We start from the raw sequence: 15,099 nt of genomic DNA, 5'->3' as shown, positions 1-15,099 counted from the left end.
AAAGGATGTCCCTTACTTCTATCTTCGTTAAATATACATTTTTCTCCTGACTGCATTTCGATAGTAAAGTTAGAGCTAAAGCGTGATATTAAAAAATTGCTAACAACAATCCACTAGGCACCACATGTACTTCACAGTAACAGATTTTATTTATTCGAGGCGTAACTATTAACAGATGACGTTGAATCAATGCTGAAGTTTCATTGACTAAGTCTAATCTGAATATTATATTATCTTTATACAGCAAATACTATAGCCATGACGATTGCTCAAGCATTAAAGCTAAAGTTCGTATGGTTACTAAAATGTCATTTTTCATTCGTCAGCTATAACCACTATTTTTACTATTTGTTTCCTTAGATGTGAAAAGTATCTAAGGACTGTAATAGGAAAAAGATATAAAACAGGTTTATTTTAAATGAAATGGTAATATATATACCAATACATCGTAATAAACTTTATTTTTATCATTTTAATATTTCATAGGGAACGGTGTTAAAATGCAAGTAGTAAACAAGCTTCAATAAAATACTAGAAGGCAGTTTTCGCGATTCATCTCAAAATTAAGGTTTTGTCTCTCACGACAATTAAAATTCCACGTCATATTTGTTTAACATATTTCGTTGATTATATTTGTGTTAAATATAATATTTTATCTAAATTATCAATGATCGATGGTCATTTGATGTTAACATTAAAAAAACTCACAGAAATTCCATTCATTTTAAAACAATGAAGCGCACAGCATTTGTTTTAATAATCGGGCTATCGGCTGGTAAGTATTTTCATAAATTATTATTAAAGATAAAACAAAAATATTAGAATTTTTGTATTTTAAAAACCAAATATTTCTTTAATTGACAGATATTTTTTTTTTCAAAAGAAGAAGTTTTTAACCTGTGCTATTGTGAAAAATTACAGTACTCTCAGCTGATCCTATTATTAGGAAACTAGACCCTTTACGTTTCCAACATGAAAGGGATGCCAGTGGAAAATATCATTTAGTGGACTTGTGGATGAAGCTGAGCGATTTATTGCTTACTGTTAGATATAATCCGGCTATATCAAATGTATATCATTTATTCACAAGGTAATTTATTTATTTATAAGCTTTAATGTACACAAACACAAAATATCATAGTATGTGATTGATATAAGACTAAAGATTGAAAGAGTGCTAATCACACAGGCCTAGCGATCTCTTCCTGGCGACCTTTTTAACAGATACCTTAATAATAAAAATTCGATAGTGAATATAGAAATACACAATAAAAAAATGTATGTTGTAATAAGGAATGGATATGTAAGGTAGTACGAAATATTTACCTAACTTACGTTACAAAAAAAAATATAAAAAATAAGAAAACATATGTACATGTTAAACATATGTATATGTACATGTTATGTTAACCGTGGAGTACCGGCTTAGAATAGTACTCCCCCAATCTCATCCCGTGGGTGTCGTAAGAGGCGATTGAGGGACGGGGAAAAGGGGAGATGGGCAGCAGCGTCCCCCCTCCCATAAACATCTTACCCCCTACTGCGCTCGCCAACACGCCTGCCCAGCGCGGCGAGTATGGGCAAACCCCTCCCTTAATGGCAGATGCGCCCAAAAAAAGGCCCCCAGTTACCGGCAAGCCCGCTAGGCCCGACCAAGGTAGCGGTCGCGGTATCGGCAGGGCAGGGGGTGCTAAGAATCACCGGTTCACGGCAGGCTACCGTATAAAACGACTGAAAATGGCAACGTATAATGGACGCTCGATGAGGCTGGACCATCACCTCGCCGAATTAGAGGTAGAGTTAAGTCATATAAACTGGCATATACTGGGGTTATCTGAAGTCCGAAGACAGGGGGAGGACACGATAACTCTAGAGTCCGGTAACTTACTCTACTTCCGCGAAGGTGATAACCTCTCCCAGGGTGGTGTCGGTTTTCTAGTCAAAAAGGATCTCATTAGCAGCATTGTGGAAATCAGTAGTGTGTCGAACCGGGTAGCGTACCTTGTCCTAAAACTTTCCGACAGGTACTCCCTGAAGGTTGTACAGGTATATGCGCCAACTTCGACATACTCTGATGATGTGGTCGAAGCGATTTACGAGGACATCGCAAAGGCCCTCAACGACACCTCGAGGGCCCACTACAATGTTGTTATGGGAGACTTTAATGCTAAAGTGGGAGTACAAGATAGCGGTGAATCGAAAGTCGGACCTTACGGCTTGGGCTGCAGAAATCACAGGGGGCAAATGCTGGTAAACTTTCAAAAAAAGCCTCAGAGGAGGTGGACCTGGCGAAGCCCCGATAACGTGACAAGGAACGAGATAGACTTTATCATTTCGAATAAAAGGCACATATTTAGAGATGTTTCAGTGATCAACAAGTTTAATACCGGAAGTGATCACCGCTTGGTTTGAGGCACTCTAAATATCAACTTAAAAGCCGAAAGATCGAGAATGATGAGGTCTACTCTCCGACCTACCATGCTCCAAGCTGCTCAAGGCTCCGAAAAGTTCCAAATGGAACTTCAAAATCAATTCACCGCGTTGGAAACCATAAGCAGCATTGATGAGAGAACCGACACGCTGGTCAAAATACTGCAAAACACATCCCGCAAGTGTTTTCCGCCACAGAGAAGAGACAACGCACCGAAACTCTCTGCTGAGACACTCGAGCTCATGAGAAAACGACGAGAACTACCATCGTTTTTGTCAGATAAGGCCTTAAACCGAACAATAAAAACGCTGACGCGACGCGATCTCCGACGCTCCAATTCCCGTGCCATCAAGGCTGCGATTGAGCAAAATCGGGGATCGAAAGTGTTCGCTCGCAAGTTTGGGAGGCCGCGTCTGACAAAACTTAAAACTGAAAATGGTGGGGTCGTTACCTCTAGGCCTGAGATTATCGGAGAAGTAGAGAGGTTTTATGGGCAGTTGTTCTCTTCAAGATCGGATAAACCCGTGGGAATCAGTATTGATGACCAGCGCGCCCCTCTTATGCGCCATTACTCCGAGGAGCTAACCCGGTCGTTGACCAAGGAGAGATTAGGGCGGCTCTAGAACAGCTTAAAAACAACAAAGCTCCGGGAGATGACGGAATCACAACAGAGTTGCTTAAGGCAGGCGGGACTCCGGTCCTGAAAGAGCTAGCAAGCCTCTTTAATTCCGTCATCCAACATGGCAAGACCCCGGAAACGTGGAGCGGGAGTGAGGTGGTACTGTTTTTCAAGAAAGGTGATAAAACCCTCTTGAAAAACTACAGACCAATCTCCCTCCTGAGTCACGTGTATAAGCTGTTCTCAAGAGTCGTCACGAACCGTCTCGCCAGACGACTTGACGAGTTCCAGCCCCCAGAGCAAGCCGGCTTTCGATCAGGCTACAGCACCGTGGACCACATCCATACTGTTCGGCAGATTGTGCAGAAGACCGAAGAGTACAATCAGCCACTGTGTATGGCATTTGTGGACTACGAGAAAGCCTTCGACTCCATCGAAACCTGGGCAGTGCTCGACTCATTGCAGAGATGTCATATCGATTGGAGATGTATCGAGGTACTGAGATGTCTGTACAACGCCGCTACAATGACTGTCCACATCCAGGACTGTAAGACGAAGGCGATCCAACTGCGCAAAGGGGTGAGACAGGGGGATGTAATATCCCCGAAACTGTTCACCAACGCGTTGGAAGACGTTTTCAAAACGCTGGATTGGACTAGGTATGGAGTCAATGTAAACGGCGAGTACATCTCACACCTTCGATTTGCCGACGATATCGTCATCATAGCAGAGTCGCTGGAACAACTCACCGAAATGCTGCGTAGCCTAGGCGAGTCTTCCCCGTGTGTCGGTCTCGGTATGAACTTGGTCAAGACCAAGGTCATGTTCAATAGGCATGTCGTGCCGGGACCGATATACGTCGAGGGGAAACCTCTCGAAGTTGTTAGTGAATATACCTACCTAGGACAGATAATACAAGTCGGTAGGAACAACTTCGAGAAGGAAGCCGATCGATAAATTCGCTTGGGATGGGCAGCATTTGGCAACCTTCGTCAAGTCCTCAAGTCGTCTATACCGCAATGTTTGAAGACGAAAGTCTTCAACCAATGCGTCTTACCTGCCATGACATACGGTGCCGAAACGTGGACACTAACTGCGGGACTAGTCCACAAATTCAAAGTCGCTCAGCGTGCTATGGAGCGAGCTATGCTCGGAGTATCTTTGAAGGATAAGATCAGAAATGAGATTATCCGGAAAAGAACCGGAGTCACCGACATAGCTTGCAAAATTAGCAGGCTGAAGTGGCAGTGGGCTGGTCACGTATGTCGTAGGACCGATGGCCGTTGGAGCAGACGAGTCCTAGAGTGGAGACCGCGAATCGGCAAGCGCAGCGTAGGGCGCCCTCCAGCCAGGTGGACCGACGACCTTAAGAAGGTGGCGGGCACCAACTGGATGCGGAAGGCGGAGGACAGGGAGCTTTGGCGCACCTTGGGAGAGGCCTATGTTCAGCAGTGGACAACGATTGGCTGTTGATTGATGTACATAAATAAACAAAATACGCTATGTATTTACACGCTAAATAAAGATAAAAATCATTGATATAATGTCACACATTGTTAGGAATGTTATTTTAATAATTAAAATCTTCATATAGTCTATGTATGTTACACAATTAAAAGCAAATTATGGTCTAAATATGATACCGCATGATTACTAAAGTATTAAATATTTGATTTCAGACAAAACCCCTCATTAAGTCAGCCGCTGCTTTTTAATAATTCTGACCTTCTCCAGTCATCAAACTTCAATAGCAACAGAAGAACTGCCCTTCTCATTCACGGATGGCGAGATAATGCCGTTGCTGATTTTAATACAGTCCTTGTTCCTGGTTTGTATTAAGAGTAGTTATGGTTCTAGATTTTAAGTAATACTAATATGAAATTCACGCTTGTCATGCATGTCAATAGTTTTAAATAAAAGGGGGTGAAAAGCGCATCTACATATGTAATGATATTGCATTCTAAAAACTGTTCCGAAATGCTTATGTACCTATACAAGTTAAGTGTTTATGTATATTAGTTTAATGGTTTAATCAGTTAGGCATTACAAAGAAAATGTCTCCTCATTTATTAGTATAACTTCGCTCATATTAGCATTGTAAGCGGTATAAGCTAATTTTACACTGTCAATGCATTCTCAGTACAATCACGGGATGTGAGATGTTGTATCTCTTGTGACTGTAATTACACTGGCTCACTCTTATACACCTTCGGAAAACAGCGATATAAAATATTGAAAAACTTCAATGAACAGATTGAATAATTGAAGATAGCTTGCATCACATAATGAATACATCCAATAACTATCTAGATGAGATTGTATTGTTTGTTTTCTTTATTCGTAGCCCTTCTATCAGCTGAAGACCTAAATGTGATTGTGGTAGACTGGAGCGCCGGTTCTAATACCATTAATCTGGCTGTTCAAATCGAAAATGCCATCGCCTCCGGTCGGGCTGTTGCAAATTTTATTAACTGGCTCAACAGATCCACTGGTTCCACGCCGTCACAGTTCCATATTATAGGCCATGGAATTGGTGGTCATCAGGCTGGTTTAGTGGGAAGAAATGTGGAAGGAGATGTTGGTTATATAACTGGTATGTGATTTGTTTTCCTTGTACTTACTTCCCAGTGATATGTAGATAAAATCGCGCTCGTTATTTTAAATTTACGTATTTTGAAGAGAGGACCTTCTGCATAATACGTAGAAAACCAAGTAATTAAACGAAAATGAGATATTCTAGTGAATTTGTTAATTTCATCAAATTAAGTTAAATAAATGCAATTTTATAAAAGTCTAGTATTGAAGGAACAAATTTAAGTACCTCATCACACATTTCACTCTTTTGTATAACTGAAAATATTATATAGAATTTTAAAAATATTCTAAAAAACTGTATATTATTCGCTTATTAAGTTTTATTAGTCTTTATAAATATTATATATATATAATCTAAGTAACTGAATAAAATACAACATTTTTTAGCATTGGACCCATCATTAGTTGGATGGATTAATCATAACTATCGGTTCCACCCTGATGACGGTGAATACACAGAAGTAATCCACACGAACTGCGGTGTCAACGGATACCTTGCAGATTTAGGCCAAGTAGACTTCTATCCCAATGGAGGGGAATCGATGCCTGGTTGTGCTAGCCATGCGTGTGATCATGCAAGAAGTTACTTCTACTTTGCGGAATCAATAGCTTCTGGAGGTTTCACCGGTAGAGAGTGCTCGTCATACTTCGCTGCTATTTTACACACGTGCAATTTACTACCCGGGAGATTGCGAATGGGGGGATTGACGCCTAAGAATGGGTACGCATCTACGTTAATTTATAATAATGCGTGTAATTCTTGCAACGAAAAGCTTTTAAAATCTGCCATTTTGTCAAACATAATTTCTTTGAATTATAGATATAAAATATTTTAATTATTAGATAACAGACCGCTGCTACTACCGATAGTACCGGTTTTAGACTATCAAGTTTAAAACAAAAAAGATGATGGTTTTGGTTTGAAGTCATAGGCAGATATTTCTATTTTACTTTTTAAAGGCTTAAAATAAGGCACAATATTTATTATTGATTGATTTTTGTTTTCAGCCAAACTGGTGTGTATTTGCTCGAAACGAACGCCGCTCCGCCATTTTCACGTGGTTGAATGAAATTAATTTAGTATAAAAAAGAAAAAAATTAAAAAATGACATACTAATATTATTTTTTTGTGTTTTATTTTATACCAGTTCATATAAATACAAAAATATGAATTAATGCATAAACATGAAAAAAAAACTAGCAGCTTTGTACGGTTTTGCCCACGTTAAACGTTGTTGATCCGACTCATGGGTTGTAGTGTAATGTTATACAGACGTAAATTGTAAATCAGTTTTTTGGTAAAAACTTGTGTAAAAACAAGTTTATCTTAAATACTGTTTTTATCTACAAGTAAATTGTTACGTTAGTAGGGAATTATTGATTTGTTTGATAACAATAATCGCAGAAATTTAATTAATTTTATAAAATACAAAATATTTAATCACGATTGTAAATAAGATTAGTGTAAGCGATTGTTTTAACGATATTTTTTATAGATAAGTCTTAGTGTCCAAACGCTGTTCATGTAAACTGCTCCAAGATGCTATCATTTGCGCTACTTTTGTGTGCATCCATATGTTCTGGTAAGTTATATTCAATAAATGTAACAACAAAATGCATAGTGTACATTTTGTCGAATCATTATTATGCTAAAAAAGATTGACCTTAAACTTTACCATATCTCTGAAAACTCAGTGAAACACTAAAACTGCAAATTTGCAAAATGCTTTGAAACAAAGTGTAAGCGTTTAGCATCTACCCTTTTTCACTTACAAGTTGCGTAGCTGTTCTCTAGTAAGTTGCACGGGTGCATAATGCAGTTCTACAAGCTGCAGTTCTGTGTAGAAAGGCACCCTAATTATAATAAGCAATTATTTGTTTCATCTATTCTATAATCTATAATTCTTCTATAATCTTATATTTTTCAATTAAATCACATTGTTTAACAGTTTAATACAGAGAATGTTATTTAACATTTATTTTGTAAGCATTATCTTTACGATCGCTTTCACGATTATGCCATTTAAAGTCTTCCCGGTATATCATATAAAGTTAGTTTGACTGATGACACCACTCCTTAAGTTTTCTTTTCGTGGGTTCATTATACATACTGCCTCTTTTGTAGCATAATACATATTAACTAATTATAAATTAAGTAAATTATTAATCGATGGAAGTTCTTTGTTTAAGCATTACAGCCAAACCAGATACTAACAGGCCTTGCTCAGCCACGTTTTCAATATGCGGCTGATTCGAATGGAGATTTTCAAATATTCGATATGTGGACGACGCTGAATGATTATTTGAAAGGATCCAAGTTCAACCCATCTGTATCAAATGTTTATCATTTGTTTACCAGGTACTTTTAAAAATCCTTAAAACTTAGAAATAATATATTAACAAATTAACCTTTGGTAAGTTATTGTGGAGTCTGGCGCACACGGCTGTATCTCCTCATTAATAATCCTCCTCAAATATAAAAATAAAATAAAAGTTGTAAATGCCCATTTACAACTTTCACCTTTTGAAGAGATTTTGGAGCTTATTCCCTCCAATGCGGGTTATTTGGGTCCTTATAATAAATTTTTTCATCGCCTAGTACAAGATTTATCTTAAACATAAATCAAGCACATGAAAGCACAGGGGTTCTTGCCCGACTTTGAAAACGCAATATTTTTTAATGTAATTTGCTTTTCTTATAACCACTTTACGAATGATTTTTTATTTCACGTATTTCACTTTAGCACGTAATTTTTATTTCAGAAATAATCCAACTAAGAGCCAGCCAATAGTTACTAACCCTGGCTTACTATCTCAGACTAATTACAAGAACACTAGTAGGACTATTGTCCTCATTCACGGATGGTTGAATTCAGCTACATCAGATTTTAATAATGTTCTCGTACCTGGTAAGAAAATTCTCATTGTAAATATGTAAGATTATTGAACGTTTAGATGGAAAACTGATTAAAGTTAGAAAATTAACTGTTGCTAATACTAAAAAGGCAGATTTTCATCTAAGTAAATTTAAATAAATACATATTGAAATTTAAACCGAAGCAAAAATATTCTTGGGCAAAAGAAGTATTAAATTTTCGCAATTACGAGTAAGCAATTAGGTATTTTTAATTCACTTTTATTGGTGCTTAGTTTCTTTGACGCAGAGATATTTATCAGTTGTATAGTTTGCGCATTAAAGTTACCTGGTTTTCAGAGAGTTTGTTACGAAGGGCCCAAGTTTCCATACTTCCTATGAAGTACAAAATTAGTTTATATATAATTTGCATCAGGATACTTTCCTATTCAATTCTAATATATTAATATTTTACATATGTTTATAGTACTCTTGGCTGCTGAAGATCTAAATGTAATAGTAGTGGACTGGAGTACTGGAGCTAGTTCTTTAAATTATAGAGAAGTAAATCAAAATTGTATTCGATCCGGCGCAGCGGTGGGTCAGTTTATTAACTGGTTGAACGAAGCAAGTGGTTCAACACTTGATCAGTATCATATTATCGGTCACGGAGTCGGTGGACATCAAGCTGGTATTGTGGGAAGATATTTAGGTGGTCGAGTGCCCTATATTACTGGTAAGAATATTTCTTATATTAAGGCAATGGGATATATAAATAATAATGATTACTTTGGACAAGGTGCAATATGTGACTAACATATTTTGGTTTATTTTTTGTAAATATTATTACTTAAAATATATTATTGTTCATATTATTGGAAAAAGCAATAGATTTTGTCGTTAATTTATAAAGATAATTTAAAGAATTTTTTTTCTTAATCTGGTTAACTAAACACGTTTAAGTAGATCGCGGGCTCATATCAACTGGAGATGTGCTCACTTTGATTATAATTTATCTTGTGCTAGATTATGAAAAAACTTCATGATAAACAAGTGTGAGCCCGGTGAATAATCTGACACTTATATTTTCACCAATCTACTGAGGAGCAGCTGAGTTGGAGCTTCCGAGTAGAGCTTTTTTAACGAAGAGAAGCCCTTTGTCCATCAGTGAAATATTTTCAGGTTGTTACTTTTATTTTCAGGTCTGGACCCAGCACTCATTGGATGGGTTAATAATATTTTCCGTTTCCGACCTAGCGATGGATTGTATACTGAAGTTATTCATACCAACTATGGTGTATATGGTTATTTAGGTGACCTTGGTCTTGTTGATTTTTACCCTAACGGAGGCATTTCAATGCCTGGTTGCAATTCGAATGCTTGTGATCACGCTAGAGGTTTCCATTACTTAGCAGAATCTATTAAATCTGGAGGATTCACTGGAAGGGAATGTATGAATTATTACGCTGCTGTTTTAAAATTATGCTTTGGACCAAAAACTTTAAAAATGGGTGGACTTACTCCTAAAACTGGGTAAGTTTAACATTTAGTTTTTTTAATCTATACAAATTACTGATATTTTTAATTCGAAAGTATCTCTGTAAGTATGTTTAGTACTACTACTAGTAATGAAATTTAACATTGACGTAACCGAAAACCCTAGTAAGATATAGACATTTATGTGATTAGAGTTGTAAGGCTATTTGGAAGTATTTATTGGCATTTTTATTACAGAGAAACTGGCGTATATTTGCTCGAGACGAACGCTACTCCACCATTCTCCCAAGGATAATTTAATATTTAGAGTTCTTATTGAAATACTTATTGTTTGTGTTTTATATCATACATACATAAACCAAGTAAACATTTTGTTACATTACATTTTTTCTTGAAATAATAAAGTTCTAAATAAAAGATTAAACAAAATTTTATTTTTACATATTACTTTATTATAGTTATAATTATCAAACATAAGTCAACTAACTAATTTTATTATTAAAGCAATAAATAGGAGAAAGTATATCGCTGACTTTTTGTAAAAGAGCGTTAACAAGTTGGCAAGCTGAAGTTAATCTATGAAATGCCTTCTTTGTACTTAAATATATATTTTATCATAAAATTATCACAATTGATTTGGATGTTTTAAATATTTGGGAGCTCTTCTCTGAGAAGTCTCCGGTTCTGTACTTGGTTTGATTGTTGTTGTTTCATTTCTTCTCAGAGGAAAATCTAGAAGGCTGTTAAGAAATGCAACACTCTGTTCCGCTGTTTGATAGATATTGATTAAAAATGATTCTGCGTCAAAAGTGTTGCTATTTTCCGTCGTAGTTTCTTCTGTTGTTCTGTAAGCATTTATAAAAAGTAATATTAAGATGCATCGATATGAGGCAAAGTGCGTCATACATGATTATAATTGTATAATATTTGTTGTTAGGATATCTAAAGATATATTATTTTACATGTCTAAGATAAAATAAATAAATCGAAATAAAATATTAATAGAAAATGTTCATATAGTTTAGTATCTTTAGTTTTACAGTAATCTAAAAGGGAAATATGTATCACGCTAGATTTTTTTTAAAATTGATATTTTTTAAATCAGTTTAGATCCAATTTAATGGCAAAGAGTTTTCTTAAATTTTAATTTAATTCCTCTATTTGATTAAAATAGACTTACTCTTCAGGTTCCGCTGGTGGATCTTCCATTTCCATGCTACCTGCATTAGATTTGAAACAGCCTATTGGGAATTCCAACTGACTCTCTCCAAGTAACTTTGGCTCCAGCTCGAGACATCCGCGTAGGCCATCAGAAGTAGGCGCTAGGTCACTGAATTTTGCACATACTTGCGCAAATTTGCCAAAGACTTCTAGACATATTGGTGCTGGATTTTTACCTAAAATATTATTAATATTCCGTTTAGTTGCTACTGTCTATATATAAAGTATATAGAACGTAAAAAAATCTATATCCGTTCTCAATAAACGGTAGATAAAACAAAGAAAGGGACTTTTCAGCACATTGATATTAGATAAAAGATACGCGAATTATGTAGCGATATCTAATATAAGGCAAGTACTTAGAAAATATATTATAATAATTATAGATATAGGAAAGGGAGTATGTTAATATGACTAGCTTATGTTATACATTGTAAAATGCCCAACATATCAGTATACTTTACCATATTTTTCTCATTACCTTGTATCTTAGAAGAGTGTAAAAGATTTTTTCCATACGAAACGTTAACTGAGAACCCATCTTCAGGTGATAAGTATTTCATGTGAACGCAACCTAAAATGCGAAAAAATTAATTTATACGAAGGTAATCATCACCCTAGCTGTTATTCTCGTGTAAAATCAGAAAATATAGGAATTAATTAAGAATTTAAAAAAAAGACAAAACTACTGTTATACTTGTGGAATTTAGATTACCTAATAATTTAGTGATAACTCTACCATGCTAAAAATATGGGTCCGAAATCAATCCGATTTCGATATTTTTAACCACCAGACCAGACCAGACCTGACCAGATTAGAAATGACACTTTCGGATCTGCGGGGCTATACACATTCTATTTTATTAAATATTATTGTTTATCAAAAGAAAAATAAATAAAATTTAAGTTTTATAAGCTAATTTTAGATAAAGGTTCTTGAGTCGTTGATAATCTCTTTAAATGACGTGGCAATCTTTGAGCTATAAACGTGATAAAGAACATGAAATTTTGTAAAATTTTCTAGTAAAACATTCAATATTATAGTTAATATGTGGATATTGAACTATACCGATTTTTGTTTATTTATTTATACCGATAGTTAAATAGATCTACCACATCTCAACCATTTAGTGTTTTCATTGCCGACTAAGGGTTTATCAACCAGAAAACGCTTAGGAGATTTGATATCAGACAGGTATAATAGTAATCCTTCTTAACTTGTGTTTACTTCACACTATCTAAAAATAAACAAGGGTAATAAAGGATATTCAATATTCAATTACTAAACTCACCTGGTCCTCCAAGGTCAACAAATGTTATGTTGAAATCAACGCAACAAACGCAGGCTGGTCCTTTACACATGCAATTTCTATTTGGCTGGTCATTCCTTAACTCCGGTACCTCTATCAGCTTCTTCCCATCGTCCCAATCCAGGTAATCTAAAGTTAATAATTATATTATTAATATAAAAATAACAGCCAATAATTGTGCCACAAAAAAGCCAGTGGTAAGAACGTGTAAATTTTAACCGATCATAGTGGGTTCAAACCCTGGCAAGCACCACTGAGTTTTCAAGTGCTTATTTTATAATTATAATTCATCTCGTGCTTTACGGTGAAGGAAAACATCGTGAGGAAACCTGCATGTGTATAATTTTACTGAAATTCTGCCACATGTGTATTATACCAACCCGCACTGGAGCAGCGTGGTGGAATAAGCTCCAAGCCTTCTCCTCAAAAAGGGAGAGGAAGCCTTTAGCCCAGCAGTGGGACATTTAGAGGTTGTTACGGTAATTGTGCCACATTTGGACAAATGCATCTCTTGAAGTGAGGGCTAGGAGCTTATTCAACCACGCCCCAACGCATTTGGGAATATTCATACGTCAGAATTTCATCCGACAATAATTGTATGAATGTCAAAATATAATCTCAAAAAGCTAGAAAACGAAAGGTGATGATTGAGCTCAATGAAGTGCCCTAGGAGAGGCCTATATCCATTAGTGAACAAACTTATTCTGATGATGGTGTTGATAAAAGAAAATAATAATAAAATTGTTTTTGTTTTATGAAAATCGAAGTCTACTCTGAACAAAAAATAATATATTAAATATTCCAATAAGCTCCAAACCCTCTCGTCGAAAAACGATCCTTAGCCCAGCAACGGGATATTCACAGACTATTACTTTAAATTAGAAAACGTTTTAACTGAAATCTAGTTTCATTAATGATGCCAGTATTAAAGCCTTAGGCCTTTCTGTACTTTCACATAGAGGCTTACTTTCACTTATACGTCAGCGGTCTTTGTATTCGGTCACTTGAACAAGAATATCAGTCGTTAACCCTTTGTAAGTATTACATAAACGTAAGTGCGAATAGTTAGGTAATACTATAAGATTACGGTACTAATACATAACAAACAATTCTTTAATAAGTATTGAAAATGTAAAATACTGAATATGAAATTCTAAATGCAACTACTATATCATATATAAAGTACAAATCCACCCGGTTTCTTAGATATAGTATGATATAAAATATAGTGTTAAAAATAACTATATCGACTAATGCATGCATAAAAATTGTATAAACGATTTGCTTAAAACGCTTACGTGAATAAATCTATCTTTAAGTGAAGAAAAAACTACAATACGTTTTAATATTAGCTCGTACATATTATGTTTACAGTATATACAATTACACACAATTGGAGACTTAAACTAAAATATGAAATTGCAATATTAAAATTAAAAAAAAATTATAATTAAAAAAAAAGTCAGTTTAATAGAGTAATTAAATTAATATTTATATTTCATATATAACCGACATATTATGATCTTTTTGAATAAAACATTTATCTAAACCATACGAGAAAATATCAAAACGAAATGAATGATTCTTAGCTACAGCTAATTCAAAGTAAATATATTTTAAAACAATTTAATAAAAACTTGCTATAGTTCAAATAAAAAATCACCAAACACACAATTCATAACAACAATTCATAAAAAGTATGATAAAATTACTAAGTGATTGTTAGTCAACTAAAATGAGCAATTTCAATTCTAAATAATAAATAATTTGAAATCACATATTTTACATTCCCCATTAGAGCTCATTAAACGATTAAAATAAAACCAAAGAGGATAGTCACTATTATTCAATCAATCAAAACAAAAAAGGTATGGCAAACGTACTCACCTAAAATACTCGCACTGTTTGCAAATGCAAATAACGCAAGAAATAGTGAAAGCGTCACTTTAGCCGACATGTCGTGATATGATGAACGTTGAAGAAAAAATAATGTATTTAATTTAAATCTTGATTCGTTTCGAAAGAGGCGAGCGTCACCAGCGCCGAGTCTACACTGGTCCTTTCCTCGGATCTTAGCCGGTTTCTCCACACTCACAATAGAAGGTGAAATTGAAAATAAAGCATAACGCAGTAAAGTAATGACATGCACCAATGAGGTGCACTGAGAAAGCTAGAAAGGATCTAATCATAAACCTTATTTATAATTGTCTTTAAGAATATTAAAAAAAACATATTGACGCAATGAGAATAAACGAAGTTGCATGTTCATTATAACTGTTTTACAACTAAAAAACTACGGAAATCATGAAATGTTAATATTCCTGGAACGTAACAGCGTAAATGCTATTTAAAATACAATCGTAATAAGGTTTTAGAAATTGATTTCGGCTTTCACCGATCATACATATGTACATCGTACGTTCAATACGATACATATTACTTGTAATTTATATTTATTATCTGTTATAAAGATTGATAGCTTGAATGGTTAAAAATGCTAATTTAAGTAAGTACCATTACGATTTGAATAATTCATTTTGCCTCAGATATTTTATTTATTAAGGTTATAATG

At 35.0% G+C, this 15,099-nt stretch overlaps 2 protein-coding genes across 2 annotated transcripts; one reads left to right on the top strand and one right to left on the bottom strand.

The window, feature by feature from the left end:
- Positions 1 to 732: 732 nt before the first annotated feature.
- Positions 733 to 6,711, top strand: LOC126781361 (pancreatic triacylglycerol lipase-like). Its single transcript, XM_050506315.1, has 6 exons — positions 733 to 775; positions 922 to 1,090; positions 4,730 to 4,878; positions 5,395 to 5,643; positions 6,033 to 6,366; positions 6,654 to 6,711. The coding sequence occupies exons 1-6, from the start codon at positions 733 to 735 to the stop codon at positions 6,709 to 6,711; spliced, it is 1,002 nt and encodes a 333-aa protein (XP_050362272.1).
- A 3,910-nt stretch (positions 6,712 to 10,621) lies between these two features.
- Positions 10,622 to 14,484, bottom strand: LOC126770773 (uncharacterized). Its single transcript, XM_050490326.1, has 5 exons — positions 14,415 to 14,484; positions 12,510 to 12,656; positions 11,699 to 11,791; positions 11,177 to 11,393; positions 10,622 to 10,841 (listed from the first exon to the last, which is right to left on the bottom strand). The coding sequence occupies exons 1-5, from the start codon at positions 14,482 to 14,484 to the stop codon at positions 10,622 to 10,624; spliced, it is 747 nt and encodes a 248-aa protein (XP_050346283.1).
- Positions 14,485 to 15,099: the final 615 nt, after the last annotated feature.

This window comes from Nymphalis io, chromosome 1 (assembly GCF_905147045.1).
Source record: "Nymphalis io chromosome 1, ilAglIoxx1.1, whole genome shotgun sequence".
In the NCBI taxonomy this organism is placed as follows: Eukaryota; Metazoa; Arthropoda; class Insecta; order Lepidoptera; family Nymphalidae; genus Nymphalis; species Nymphalis io.
Note: the sequence above shows the minus strand (reverse complement) of the source record. Positions and strands in the feature narration are given on the sequence as shown.

Bases quoted from the DNA above. Each gene is read 5' to 3' on its own strand.
- LOC126770773 (XM_050490326.1), bottom strand. From the start codon at position 14,484: ATGTCGGCTAAAGTGACGCTTTCACTATTTCTTGCGTTATTTGCATTT. The intron at 11,792-12,509 runs GTGAGTTTAGTA...TTCGCATTTTAG, and splicing joins TGTTGACCTTGGAGGACCAG to GTTGCGTTCACATGAAATAC. The intron at 10,842-11,176 runs GTAAGTCTATTT...AAATGCTTACAG, and splicing joins CCACCAGCGGAACCTGAAGA to AACAACAGAAGAAACTACGA.
- LOC126781361 (XM_050506315.1), top strand. From the start codon at position 733: ATGAAGCGCACAGCATTTGTTTTAATAATCGGGCTATCGGCTG. The intron at 5,644-6,032 runs GTATGTGATTTG...AACATTTTTTAG, and splicing joins AGATGTTGGTTATATAACTG to CATTGGACCCATCATTAGTT. The intron at 6,367-6,653 runs GTACGCATCTAC...TTTTGTTTTCAG, and splicing joins GGATTGACGCCTAAGAATGG to CCAAACTGGTGTGTATTTGC.